Below are 14,235 nucleotides of genomic sequence, written 5' to 3' on the forward strand. Positions count from 1 at the left end.
TTTTGATGGCTGCATAGTATTCCATTGTGTATATATACCAGATCTTCTTTATCCATTCATCTGTTGATGGACATCTAGGTTCTTTCCATAGTTTGGCTATTGTAGACATTGCTGCTATAAACATTCGGGTGCACGTGCCCCTTTGGATCACTACGTTTGTATCTTTAGGGTAAATACCCAGTAGTTCAATTGCTGGGTCATAGGGTAGTTCTATTTTCAACATTTTGAGGAACCTCCATGCTGTTTTCCAGAGTGGTTGCACCAGCTTGCATTCCCACCAAGAGTGTAGGAGGGTTCCCCTTTCTCTGCATCCTCGCCAGCATCTCTCATTTCCCGACTTGTTAATTTTAGCCACTCTGACTGGTGTGAGGTGATATCTCATTGTGGTTTTGATTTGTATTTCCCTGATGCGGAGTGACATGGAGCACTTTTTCATGTGTCTGTTGGCCATCTGGATGTCTTCTTTGCAGAAATGTCTGTTCATGTCCTCTGCCTATTTCTTTTTTTTTTTCCATTTTATTTATTTTTTCAGCGTAACAGTATTCATTCTTTTTGCACAACACCCAGTGCTCCATGAAAAACGTGCCCTCCCCATTACCCACCACCTGTTCCCCCAACCTTCCACCCCTGACCCTTCAAAACCCTCAGGTTGCCCCAACCTCCCACCCCTGACCCTTCAAAACCCTCAGGTTGTTTTTCAGAGTCCATAGTCTCTTATGGTTCGCCTCCCCTCCCCAATGTCCATAGCCCGCTCCCCCTCTCCCAATCCCACCTCCCCCCAGCAACCCCCAGTTTGTTTTGTGAGATTAAGAGTCATTTATGGTTTGTCTCCCTCCCAATCCCATCTTGTTTCATTTATTCTTCTCTGCCCATTTCTTGATTGGATTGTTTGTTCTTTGGGTGTTGAGTTTGCAAAGTTCCTTATAGATTTTGGATACTAGCCCTTTATCTGATATGTCGTTTGCAAATATCTTCTCTGAAATGGGAATTTTAATGCTTTCCTGTCTCAAATTTAGGTCTTTAATCCATTTTGAAATTATTTTTGTGTATGATATAAGAAAGTGGTCTAGTTTCACTATGCATGTTGCTGTCCAGTTTTCCTAGCACCATTTGTTGAAGAGACAGTTTCCCATTAGATATTCTTTCTTGCCTTGTCCAAGATTTGTTGTCCATCTAGTTGTGGTTTCTGGGTTTTCTATTCTGTTCCATTAATCTATGTGTCTGTTTTTGTGCCAATACCCTGCTGTCTTGATGATTACAGCTTTGTAATATAGCTTGAGTCAGGAATTGTGATGCCTCCAGCTTTGCTTTTTTTTTTTTTCCCCAAGATTGTTTTGGCTATTTGTGGTCTTTTGTGGTTCCATACAAATTTTAGGATTGTTGGTTCTAGCTCTGTGAAAAATACTGGTGATATTTTGTTAGGGATTTCATTAAATGTATAGATTGCTTTGGGTAGTGTAGGCATGGTAACAATATTTGTTATTCCAGTGCATCAGTATGGAATATCTTCCCATTTTGTTGTGTCAACCTCAATTTCTTTCATCAGTGTTTTATAGTTTTCAGAGTACATATCTTTTACTCCTTTGGTTAGGTATTTTTTTCCCCTAGTTATCTTATGGCTTTGGTACTTTTGTAAACAGGATTAATTCCTTGATTTCTCTTTCTCCTGCTTCATTACTGATATATAGAAATGCAACAGATTTCTATACATTGATTTTGTATTCTGTGACTTTACCAAACTTGTGTATCAGTTCTAGCAATTTTTTTGTGAAGTCTTTTGAGTTTTCTATACAGAGTATCATGTTATCTGCAAGATATTTGACTTCTTCCTTGCATTTAGGACACGTTTTATTTCTGTTTGTTGTCTGATTGCTAAGATCAGGTCATCCAATACTATATTAACTAACAGATGTGAGAGTGGACATCTCTGTCTTGTTCCTAACTATAGAGGAAAAGCTTTCAGTTTTTCCCCATTGAGGATGATTATAGCTCTGGGTTTTTGTATATGACCTTTTTTTATATTGAAGTATGTTCCCTGTATCCCTACTTTGTTGAGGATTTTTATCATGAATGGATGTTGTACTTTGTCAGATGCTTTTTCTGCATGTGTTGAGAGGATAATATGTTTTTTAATCCTTTCTTTTATTAATATGGTATATCATATTGACTTGTGAATATTGAACCACCCATGCAACCCAGGAATAAATCCACCTGATCATGGTAAATAAGTCTTTCAATGTACTGTTTGATTTGATTCTTTAGTATTTTATTGAGAATTTTTGCATCCATGTTCATTAGGATATAGTTCTCTTTTTTAGTGGAGTCTTTGTTTTTTGGTGTCAAGGTAATGCTGGCCTCATGGAATGAATTTGGAAATTTTTCTTCTTTTTCTGTTTTTTGGAACAATTTGAGAAGAATAGGTATTAACTCTTTAAATATTTGGTATAATTCCTCCTGTTAAGCCATCTGGTCCTGTACTTTCATTTGTTGGGAGATTTTTGGCTACTGATTCAATTTCTTTGCTGGTTATTGGTCTGTTCATATTTTCTATTTCTTCCTGTATCAGTTTTGGAAGTTCATATGTTTCTGGGAATTTATCCGTTTCTTCCAAATTGTCAAATTTTTTGCATATAATTTTTCATAATATTCTGTTTGTATTTCTGTGGTATTGGCTATTTCTCTTTTCACCTTTGTGATTTGTTTACTTAGGTGCTTTCTCTTTTCTTTTTGAAAAGTCTGGCTTAGGGTTTATCTATTTTATTATTTATTTATTTATTTATTTATTTATTTATTTATTCAAAGAACCAGCTCCTGGTTTCATTAATCTCTTCTACAGTAGGTTTTTTGTTAGTTTTGTTTATTTCTATATCATTTATTTCTGCTCTAATCTTTGTTATTTTTCTTTTGCTGCTCTCCATAGGTGTTTGTTGTTGCTGTTTTCAGCTCCTTTAGGTACGCAGTTTAGTTGCTTATTTAAGATTTTTAGGTCTAACTTGAGTCCCTTGTAGGCAGCATATGGATGGGCCTTGTTTTGTTATTCATTCTGACAGCCTGTGTCTTTTGATTGGGGCATTTAGTCCATTTATATTCAGAGTAATTACTGATGCATATTTAGTTTCATTTTATTACTTATTTTGTCATTGTTTCTGCAGGCTTTCTCTGTTCCTTTGTAGTCTTTTTTTTTTTTTTTTATCTTTCCGATTCAGAGTCTGCTTAGTATTTCTTGGAGGGCTGGTTTGGCAGTCATAAACTCCTTTAGTTTTTGTTTGCCTGGGAAACTCTTCACGTCTCTTTCTATTCTGAATGACAACTTTGCTGGATAGTGTATTCTTGGCTACAGATTTTTCCCATTGAAAATTTCTGACTTTAAAAGCCCAAACTGAGATGATAGTTCTTTGAGTATCAGAGTCACCAGATAGTATTTTGTGTAAAACCTGACCAAATAGATAGCAAACAAGTAGAGGGTATTAGCAGAGAGCCCCTGTAGAGATATAAAACTCTTGCATCCAGTGGGTAGGATGAGACACTGGTATTGAAAGGACTACTTTTTCTCCTACATGGCACTGAGAGTTAATATGAAGTTGGACCTGTGCCTGTCTATTGTGGCTAATGAATAGTCACTGCCACCATCCCTGTGATTACTTTCAGTTTGCTAAAACCCACTTCCTTATATCCTATCTATCTTACAGAAGAATATGAGTTCCAGGATGTCCACTGGTTAGACATTGGTAGTAGAATTAATGTTTTGTCCTTTCCCAGATAGATTCATGCTAGTGTGAGCAGAAAGGGGAGTTAAAGAGGATGCAGAAACTAGAAATGTTCTGAGTAACATATTTCTGTCATTTAGTGTCTTAGACCCAACAGGAAACTACTTAACTGAGCCTTTGTGGATTAATGACTTTATTCATGAGTAATCAGAACAAGCAAAAGCTGATTGCAGTGCTTCTCAAATTTTAACAGGCAACAGGAGGAATCTGCTCCCAGAGATTCTGATTCAGTAGGTGTGGGTGAATTAGGACCCGAGGATTTGTATTTCTAATAAGTTCAGGTGAAGCTGATATTGACAGTCTGGGGCCGTGCTTTAAGGATGGCTGGCCTAGTGTCTAGCTACTCAAAGGAAAAGCAGGAGTGGTATATCCTGGGAGCTTGTTAGGAAGGCAGAATGTTGAGAATTAGCATTTAACAGAGTCCTCTGAGGATTCGTAAGGTGTGAAAGTTTGGGACACAGGGTTTTAGTATGTAGGTTCTCAAATATGAATTAGATTAATCATAAACCCCGCATGGTTTTGTGACACTCCTGCTTCAAATATTTTTCCCATACTATGATTAAACATAAAATAGTAATACAAATTTCAGAAATGACTGCAAAGCATTTGAAACCCCTGAGCACTAACAAACTTCCTCAGGCTTGGTATCTCCATTTGGTTTAAAAACAGAACAAAACAAAACAATGGGATAGATAAGCATATAATTTCTGACTTCATCAAATCAATTTCATGTTGGATGAAAAGTGAAGAAGTTTTAATCTGTTCTGCACTCCATTGGGTGAGAGACAATATGAATAAACTCTTTCATTCTCCTAACAGCAACAACTCAGGGTCAGCAGTCAGCTAATCGCCTGCATGAAATTATCACTGAGGCCACCTTGCCTTCTGTGGGTCTGGTGGGTAGTGTAAAGGAGGAAGTGGAGGACCAGATGGTGGAGATGGGTCTGTCAGGCCCTATCTCCTTCCCCATTGCAATGGTAGCCTTGGAACAACAACAGGAAGAACAATTAGTTCTTTACCTAGCTTGTATAACATCAATACTCTTCTATTTTCATACTCTTTTTCTCTTTCTTTCCCATTATATTATTATTTTTTGAAATATCAGACGTTTTAGGAGAGACATTTACACTTGATTTAATGTTTATAACCTGGGGAAAAACATATTTTATTTCTAACTTTTTTTTAAAGTTTCTCTACAAGAGGATTTCTTTTTGTGTGTTTGGGAAAAGACAAAATATTGGTATTCTGGAGATCAAAGATTTATGAAGAATCAGAAAGTCCCTGTCTCTTCTGATTCTCCAATCCTGGAGTTTCCTTGAAAGTGAAGTGAACCCAGAGTGCTAGATTTATTCTCTCTCTCTCTCTCTCTCTTTTTTTTTTCCCCATGTGCCTTTCTTTTCCCCTCCCCTTCAGAATGTTTCCTACCTTCTCTACCATGCCCATCCATTGGTAGCTCATGTTGGTAGGAGCACAAGCCAGTGGTCAGATGCAACATCCTGTCTCATATTGTGCCCATCATTGCCAAAAGTGGAGTGAAACTCAGGAGCTGAAAAGCAGAGTCACAGTGAGAGAATGGGGAATTATCTCCTGAGAGAATTCAGGTGAGTCTGAAGCTGGGCAGGGGTCCTTTTTGGAAAAACAAGGAGAGATAGACTGGGTGTATGCATTTGGAACAGTGACACAGTGATGCTTTAGGAGGTTTGAACCTGATGACAGCATTTTTAAGAACACACAGTGTACCATCAGCATCTCAGTTTACTCAGCCCTTTTACCTTCTTTGGAACCAGGGTAGGTTGCCAGTTTTAGAAAATAAAAACACAGGTTTTCAAGTTAGATTTTAATTTCAGATAAACAATTTTTTAAGTGTAAATATGCCTTATGCAATATTGGAACATTATTGCGCTGTCATACTTATGCTAAAAAAATTGCTGTTTAAATGAAATTCAAATTTAACTGTGCATTTTGCATTTTTTAGAAACCCTAGTCTGTAGTCACTTGAATTTTTCTATACCTTTTTATCCTCATCTGGGTATACAGTTTATCTTCCCATTCTTCAACTTCATGGGGTCTGGGTGAGAACAAACAATCAGGTTCTTGAAAATTATGGATGCAAAATAATATACTCAAATGCTTTTGAATTAACTAGTGCCTTCTCTTGGTGATTTTTAGCCTTCTTCACCTTCTAATACTTTTTAAAAAATATCTTATGTATTTATTTATCTATTTATGTATTTGACACAGAGAGAGAGAGAGAGGGTGCACAAGCAGGAGAAGTGGCAGGCAGAGAGAGAGGGAGAAGCCGGCTCCCTCCTGAGCAGGAAGTCCAATTTAGGGCTTGATCCCAGGAAGATCATGACCTGAGCCAAAGGAAGACACTTAACTGACTGAGCCACTCAGGTGCACCTTGAATGCTTTTGAAGTTGTAGAATAGATATGGATAACAGACATTATTCTTCTTACAGCTTGCTTAATCTTAAAGGACTGTTTTTATAGCACCCCACTCTTCCACCTACTTACCTTAACTCCTTCCAATCTTATTATATTGTTATATAATAAGACAATATTTTTTTAAAAATTTTATTTATTTCTTTTTTTTATAAACATATAATGTATTTTTATCCCCAGGGGTACAGGTCTGTGAATCGCAAGGTTTACACACTCCACAGCACTCACCACAGCACATACCCTCCCCAATGTCCATAACCCCCCTCCCCCTCACCCAACCCCCCCTTCCCCCATCAACCCTCAGTTTGTTTTGTGAGATTAAGAATTTTTAAAAGCAAGATGTAATTGACATATAACAGTATATGTTTAAAGTGCACAGCTTATTGATTTGATATATTTATATATTGCAATATGATTACTAACATAGTATTAGCCAAACACATCTATCACATCACATAAATTATCACTTCTTTTTTGTGATTGGAATAATTAAGATCTAGTTCCTCAGCAAATTTGAAATTTACAATACAGTGTTGTTGATTATAATCACTATTTTTTGCATTAGATCTCCAAGACTTATCTATCTAGTAGTTGCAAGTTTGTACCCTTAAACAATATCTCCGTAATTTCTCCACCTCCTGCCCTGATAACCACCATTCTACTCTCAGTTCCTAAGAGTTAACCTTTTTAAAATTCCACATAGAAGTGATAGTTGTCTTTCTCTGTCTGACTTATTTCACTTAGCATAATGCTCTCAAGTTCATGCCATGCCATGTTGTCATAAATGGCAGAGTTTCTTTTTTCTTGTGGCTGAATAGTATATATGGACATATTCTATCCATCATCTATATCTATCTTTCTATTATCTATCTATCAATCTATCATCTATCTGCTCTATCTATCTATCATCTATTGGCAACATCTTCTTTATTCATTCATCCATTGACAGACCCTTAGATTGTTTCCATATCTTGGCTATTGTGAATAATTTTGCAATAAACATGGTAGTGCAGATATCTCTTTGATATCTTGTATTCATTTCCTTTGGCTGTATATCCAGAAGTGGGATTGTTGGATCATATGGTAGTTCCATTTTTAATTTAAAAATTGTTTTCCATGGTGGCTAAATCAATTTATATTTCTGCCAATAGTAAAATGTTTCCCTTTTCTTTACATCATTGCCAACACTTCATACCACTTCTCTTCTTGATGATAGCCATCTGACAGGCACCAGGTGATACTTCATTGTGGTTTTGATGTGCATTTCCCTGATGATTAGTGATGTTGAACACCTTTCAGTATACATTTTCGCTATTCATTTATGTTCTTTAACACAACTAGATTCCTCTGCTCATGACAGAGCTCTATTCACATTACTCTTGTGTTTCAGGGTACATCCATTTCCCACTTCTTAACATGTAAAGTGTAGACTAGTTATTTTGGAATTTAAGGTCTTATACATTCTGTTTTAATAACTCCCTGACAAATGAAATAAAATAAAATAATAATAGTGATAACAATAACTCCCTCCTTCTTGTTCTCTTTTCACTTGGGGCATTACCTTAGCAATGAGCCTCTGATCAACTATTTCAGTTTAGTAGAGAATCTCCCAAGGATAACTGTTGTCTTGAATATATTTTTGCAGTCCCTATGTCTCCCTAGAACTTAACATGAAGCAGGGATTTAAATAAAGTAAAATTAATTTGGTTAAATATATATTTTTTGCCCTTTCTATGGTAAATATGTTGCATGGACTTTATACCCTTATCAATTTGACCACTGGTTCATCTTTTGATTCCAAGCCTGTGTGCACTGACTATCAAAGCTCTTACTCCTGAGTACTTTTCCAACCATTTTTACTTGTCAAAATATTCATTCTGCAATGCTCTGGCCTAATGTGACATCTTTCCAATCTTTGCCAGAAATTATTCTTTCACATTTTTATGAGTTATAAATGGTTTATATGCATTTATGACACTAGCCATATTCTACCTAGTGTCATGATTACTTATATAAAAGTCTTTTAGATTATGGATCCTTTGATTACAATGACAGTACCTTTAAAACTTGAGCATCCCTGAAACTTGTGCTTATGCTCTATGGAAAGAATTCTCTATAAATTTTTTTTTTGCTATTACAAAAAAGCATATGTAGTTCTTATTTGAGGGAAGTAGAGGTCTAAATGATCTGTTTTGTAGTACTGAGACTTAAAGGAACTTTCCATTTTTAATTACATCCCTTTTTGAATTGATTAAGTCAAGTTTTCTGACATACATCTGCTACCATATTCTTTTTTTTAATTAATTTATTTTTTTCAGCATAACAGTATTCATTGTTTTTGCACCACACCCAGTGCTCCATGCAATATGTGCCCTCCCAATTACCCACCACCTGGTTCCCCCAACCTCCCACCCCCACCCCTTCAAAACCCTCAGGTTGTTTTTCAGAGTCCATAGTCTCTTATGGTTCGCCTCCCCTTCCAATTTTTTTTTTTATAAACATATAATGTATTTTTATCCCAAGGGGTACAGGTCTGTGAATCGCCAGGTTTACACACTTCACAGTACTCATGATAGCACATACCCTCCCCAATGTCCATAACCCCCTCCCCCTCTCCCAACCCCACCTCCCCCCAGCAACCCCCAGTTTGTTTTGTGAGATTAAGAGTCATTTATGGTTTGTCTCCCTCCCAATCCCATCTTGTTTCATTTATTCTTCTCCTATCCCCCTAACCCCCCATGTTGCATCTCCATGTCCTCATATCAAGGAGATCATATGATAGTTGTCTTTCTCTGATTGACTTATTTCACTAAGCATGATACCCTCTAGTTCTATCCACGTCATTGCAAATGGCAAGATTTCATTTCTTTTGATGGCTGCATAGTATTCCATTGTGTATATATACCAGATCTTCTTTATCCATTCATCTGTTGATGGACATCTAGGTTCTTTCCATAGTTTGGGTATTGTAGACATTGCTGCTATAAACATTCAGGTACACGTGCCCCTTCGGATCATATTCTGATAGAGATGACAGTCTTTGGAAACAGTCATAGACTTTTACTTTATAAATATTAAAGCAGTAAGAAGATGTTGCTTCAATTCAACCATGTTGTAGTGAAGCCATTTAGACTCAGAGAGATGGAAATGTTTTGGTTTGGTCACATTTCACTTGCAAAGACCCCCTTCTCATTCTGCTCTTTAGCCATTGCTCTCTGCTTAGAATTCTAGGCCTGACTTTCTGGAGAAGTCCATTTGGTGGGTTTTAGTTTTGTTTGTTTTTTAAGTTTTTATTTAAGTTTTAAATTTAAATATTATTTAAATACATTTAAAATAAATAAAATATTTTATTTATTTAAATTTAATTTGTTTAAATTAAATTTTATTAGTTAACATACAGTATGATATCAGTTTCAGTTCTATTTTAAAAACTATACAGACACGGGGGCGCCTGGGTGGCTCAGTGGGTTAAGCCTCTGCCTTCAGCTCAGGTCATGATCTCAGGGTCCTGGGGTCGAGCCCCACATCAAGCTCTCTGCTCAGCAGGGGACCTGCCTCACCCTCTCTCTCTCTGCCTGCCTCTCTGCCTACCTGTGATCACTGTCAAATAATTAAAAAAAAAAAAACTATACAGACACAAAGAGGAAAAAGGAGGACATTGACTCAGGAGATCTCACTGTGGGTATCTGTGAATGAGACCTCCAGTGTCCAGCACTTTCCACACACTTTACAGCAATCAAATTCAGTGGCACTCAAATAATTCATAGGCTTGAACACAATATTCAACTTGCATTGATAATAACAAGTGATGATTATTTCAGGCTTTCTCTCTGAACACATAATGTTAAGAATTTCATAAGATTATCTCATTATTTTTCCACAACTATTATATGACATGGTTGTTGTTATTACTCTCATGTACTATGATTGTAGAATCAATCAATAAGTAAGTAAGTAAATAAATAAATGTGAGTTGCATAGTTGGATATATTTATTGATGGGTGATAGAGATATTTTATTCCCAGTAAGTAAAATATGAATAATTTCTTACAAAGCACTCTTTTCTTTGGTGAACCTTATTCTTATTATCATTATTTGATTGGTCCCCAGTAATTTTTTTATATTACAAAACTATTTTATTTGTCAGTTATATCTTGATAAAGTAGGGGAAAATTAATGTGTCTTTTGAGGTAAGTCCACAAACACCTATGGAATATTCTTCTCCCCCAATATCAACACTGAACTTGATCAAGTATCTAGATAGAATCAATCACAACTTACAAGAATATTTGAAACAGTTTGAAATTTTTATTTGAACCATATTTGAAACAATAGCATATAAATGCAACCAGTGAAAGCCAGAACATTTCTTCAACAGAAAAATTCCAAGAAAATAAACAAGAGGGGAAAAGAATCCTAGAGTTTAAAAGGACTTTAGGCAGCTATTAGTTAACTGGAATATACTGATATTATTTGGATTCTTTTTTTTAAAGTTTTTATGTTAGTTTCAGTTAGTTAACATACAGTGTTATATTAGTTTCATGTGTAAAATATTGTAATTCAACATTCCCATACATCACCCTTTGCTCATGACAAGTTCTTTCCGTAATCCTCATCACCTGTTTAACCCATCCCCTCACCCACTTACCCTCTGGTAACCATCAGTTTGTTCTCTTATTAAGAACATCAACTAAGAATCTGTTTCTTGATTTGTCTCTCTCTCTCTTTTTTTTTTTTTACCTTTACTCGTTTGTTTTGTTTCTTAAATTCCACATATGAGTGAAATCATATGTTATTTTTTTTCTCTGACTTATTTTGCTTAGCATTATATTCTTTAGCTCCATTCATGTTGTTGTAAATGGCAAGAATTCACTCTTTTTTATGGCTGAGTAACATTCCATTGTACATATATACCACATCTTCTTTATCCATTCATTAGTTGATGAGTACTGGGCTGCTTTCATAGTTTGATTATTGTAAATAGTGCTGCAATAAGCATAGGGGGATATGTATCCCTTTGAATTAGTGCGCTTTTATTCTTTGAGTAAACTATTGGTGAACTTTGGAAGGCAGGATAGCAGCATTGCTTGGAGATCATACAATTAGATAAAAGGGAAATGGATAGTTTCCATTAAAAGCTCACCTGGGAAGTCTCAGCCTGCTTTTCCTGTAGTATTGGATACATTTCTTGGTTTCTCTGATTCCATATTCCCATGCCCTAAGTAAGGATATGAATATTTCCAGATCCTTGGTTTTGTGAAGCTAAAATGAAACAATGTATTTATGTTAGCAAAACATGGTAGGTGATTAATCAGTATTAGCTGTTATTTAACTACTTATAGTGCTCTGAAGTTGAGCTTGTTTTCAGGTTCTTGAAATATATATATATATATATACATATATATATAATTTTATTTATTTATTTGACAGAGAGAGAGCACAAGTAGGCAGAGAGGCAGGCAGAGAGAGAGAGGAGGAAGCAGGCTCCCTGCCCAGCAGAGAGCCCTTGAACTATATATTTTGTTTCAATGAACCACTCATAGGAATTATGTGGTTCTCAAGGAACCTCATTCAATGCACTGTAGATATGATTGAGAACAAGATGGAAAAATTCCACCTCATGGAACTTATTCTAGCAGGATGAAGGAGTTGCAAAAAGTTATGTAAATCATGTAATTCAGTTGATCATAAGTACTACAAAATAAAGCAGAAGGAAGGGTGTGATATTATGGAGACCTGACTTCTGAGGAAAGACCTGTACAATTAAGAGTGAGCAGGTTAGGCAAATATCTGTGGAATTACTTCCAGACAAAAGATTATATGTAAAGACCCTGAGAAGTGTCTGAGCATGGAGTGTAGTGGGACAAAAAGGACAAGAGTACATGAGGTTAATGAAATGAGTTGGTTCACTACTTGGCCACTCCACAACCCACAGCTGGTTATCTTGTTTTGTTGTTGTTGTTGTTTTCCCTCTAAGTTTTATTAAGATATAATTGACAGACAAAAAGTTACTCATAGTTAAAGTATACATTTGTTAAGTTTAGACATATGTGAACTCCTGTGATATAATCACAACAATAAAGTTACTAAATATATCCATTACTTTCAATTTCCTTGTGTGTGTGTGTGTGTGTTAAGAACACTCAACATGAAATCTATCCTTTTAAAATATTTTGAAGTGCACAGTATTCTAAATTATAGCCACTATGATATATAGCAGATCTTTGGAATCTATTCATGCAACATAAAAACCTTTGTATACATTGCACAACAGCTCCCTAGTCCCTGGTAGCTACCACTCCATTTTCTGCTTCTAAGAGTTTGATTATATTCAATTTCACATATAAGTGAGGTAATTCAGTGTTTCCCCAGTTATTGGATTATCTCATTTAAGCATAATATCCATAAGGTTCACTCACATAGTTGCAAATGATAGTATTTCCTTTTTTTATGGTTGACTGACATTCCACCATATGTCTATGCAATATTTTCTTTATCCATTTAACTCTGGAAAGACATTTGGGTTGTTTCCACATCTTGGCTATTAGTAAATCATGCTATAGTGAACATGGGCATGTGGATAGGTCTTTAAGATCTTGATCTTGATCCTTTGGATATCTACTTAGGAGCAGGATTGCTAGTTCATATGGTTATTCTATTTTTAATTTTTGAGGAGGTTTCATGACGTTTTCCATAGTACCTGTACCATTTGCATTTCTACCAACAGTGCACAAGAATTTTAATTCCTTCTTCCATTGCCAACATCCATTTTAAAATTATTTATTATTTATTATTATATTATTTATTATGTTATTTTTAAATTGTTTTAATTATTTTTTTATTTTTTAAATTTTTGCATGGCAGCCCTCCTAAAAGGTGTGAAATAATAACTCATTGTGGTTTCAATGTGCATTTCCCTCAATTGTTGAGTATGTTTTAATGTACCTGTTGACCATCTATTTGTATGTGTTCCTTGGAGATGGAGGGAAAACAACATAATTTTGCGTAAAGAGTTGAATTCAGGGGCGCCTGCATGGCTCAGTGGATTAAAGCCTCTGCCTTCGGCTCAGATCATGATCCCAGGGTCCAGGGATCTCTGGGTAGAGATCGAGACGCGCATCAGGCTCTCTGCACAGGGGGGAGACTGCCTCCCTTCCTCTCTCTCTGCCTGACTTTCTGCCTACTTGTGATCTCTGTCTGTCAAATAAATAAATAAAAATCTTTGAAAAAAAAAAGAGTGGAATTCAAGCATGCATTTTTATGGACAATGTTTTCCTCTTATTATGGTTAATCAATAATTTTGGAAAGCCTATATTATCACTCTTGGCATTAAGGAAAAATTAAACTGAGAAGAGACTTCAGTGAATGTTGATTTAAAAAATAAGCAAATAAAAATAAATAAATAAATAAAAAATAATAAAATAAAAATAAAATAATAATAATAATAATAAACCCTTCAAGAAACACTGCCCTTAATCACTGTGCTGTAGCTTAAGAAAAATTACATAGTTAAGAGAAGATAAAAACTTATCAAAGTCTTTTTTCTATTAACTGATGAAGTTACAGTGTAATTTCTGTCTTCCCTTTTTTATCAGAGTTTATGGCATGATGACTTAACATAATATGTAATATACTATAAACCGAGTATGGGGTAAAAATTTCTGATGTCATGTTTCATTTCCACTGTACCACAATAGCCTCTTTTTCAAATAGGGCAGAAGTTAATATGTTAATACCCATCACCCATAAAAAATAGATAATTGAGATGAGCAAAATTTGAAACTTCTCTTCTTTGAAAGATGTAGTAAGATTAAAGAGCAAGGCATAGGATGCCTGGTTGGCTCAGTCAGGTAAGTGTCCAACTCTTGGTTTCTTTGGCTCAGGTCCTGATCTTAGGGTCCCAAGATTGAGTCCAGGGTTGGGCTCCATGCTCAGAACAGAGTCTACTTGGGATTCTTTCCCTCTTCCTCTCCCTCTCCTTCTGCCCTTTGCCATGCTTTCTCTATTTCTCTTCTCTCAAATA

The 14,235-nt window shown here is 35.7% G+C and overlaps 1 protein-coding gene across 1 annotated transcript in view; it reads left to right on the forward strand.

Annotated features, from left to right (window-relative positions):
• Positions 1-5,248: 5,248 nt before the first annotated feature.
• GCSAML (germinal center associated signaling and motility like) overlaps positions 5,249-14,235 on the forward strand; it is a 55,528-nt gene continuing 46,541 nt past the window's right edge. The window contains exon 1 of the mRNA XM_046000665.1: positions 5,249-5,368. Within this exon, the coding sequence (XP_045856621.1) occupies positions 5,340-5,368 (29 nt within the window). The 5' untranslated portion in view covers positions 5,249-5,339. The remainder of the gene's footprint in view (positions 5,369-14,235) is intronic.

The sequence above is a fragment of the Meles meles genome, chromosome 3 (assembly GCF_922984935.1).
Source record: "Meles meles chromosome 3, mMelMel3.1 paternal haplotype, whole genome shotgun sequence".
NCBI classification, from domain to species: Eukaryota; Metazoa; Chordata; class Mammalia; order Carnivora; family Mustelidae; genus Meles; species Meles meles.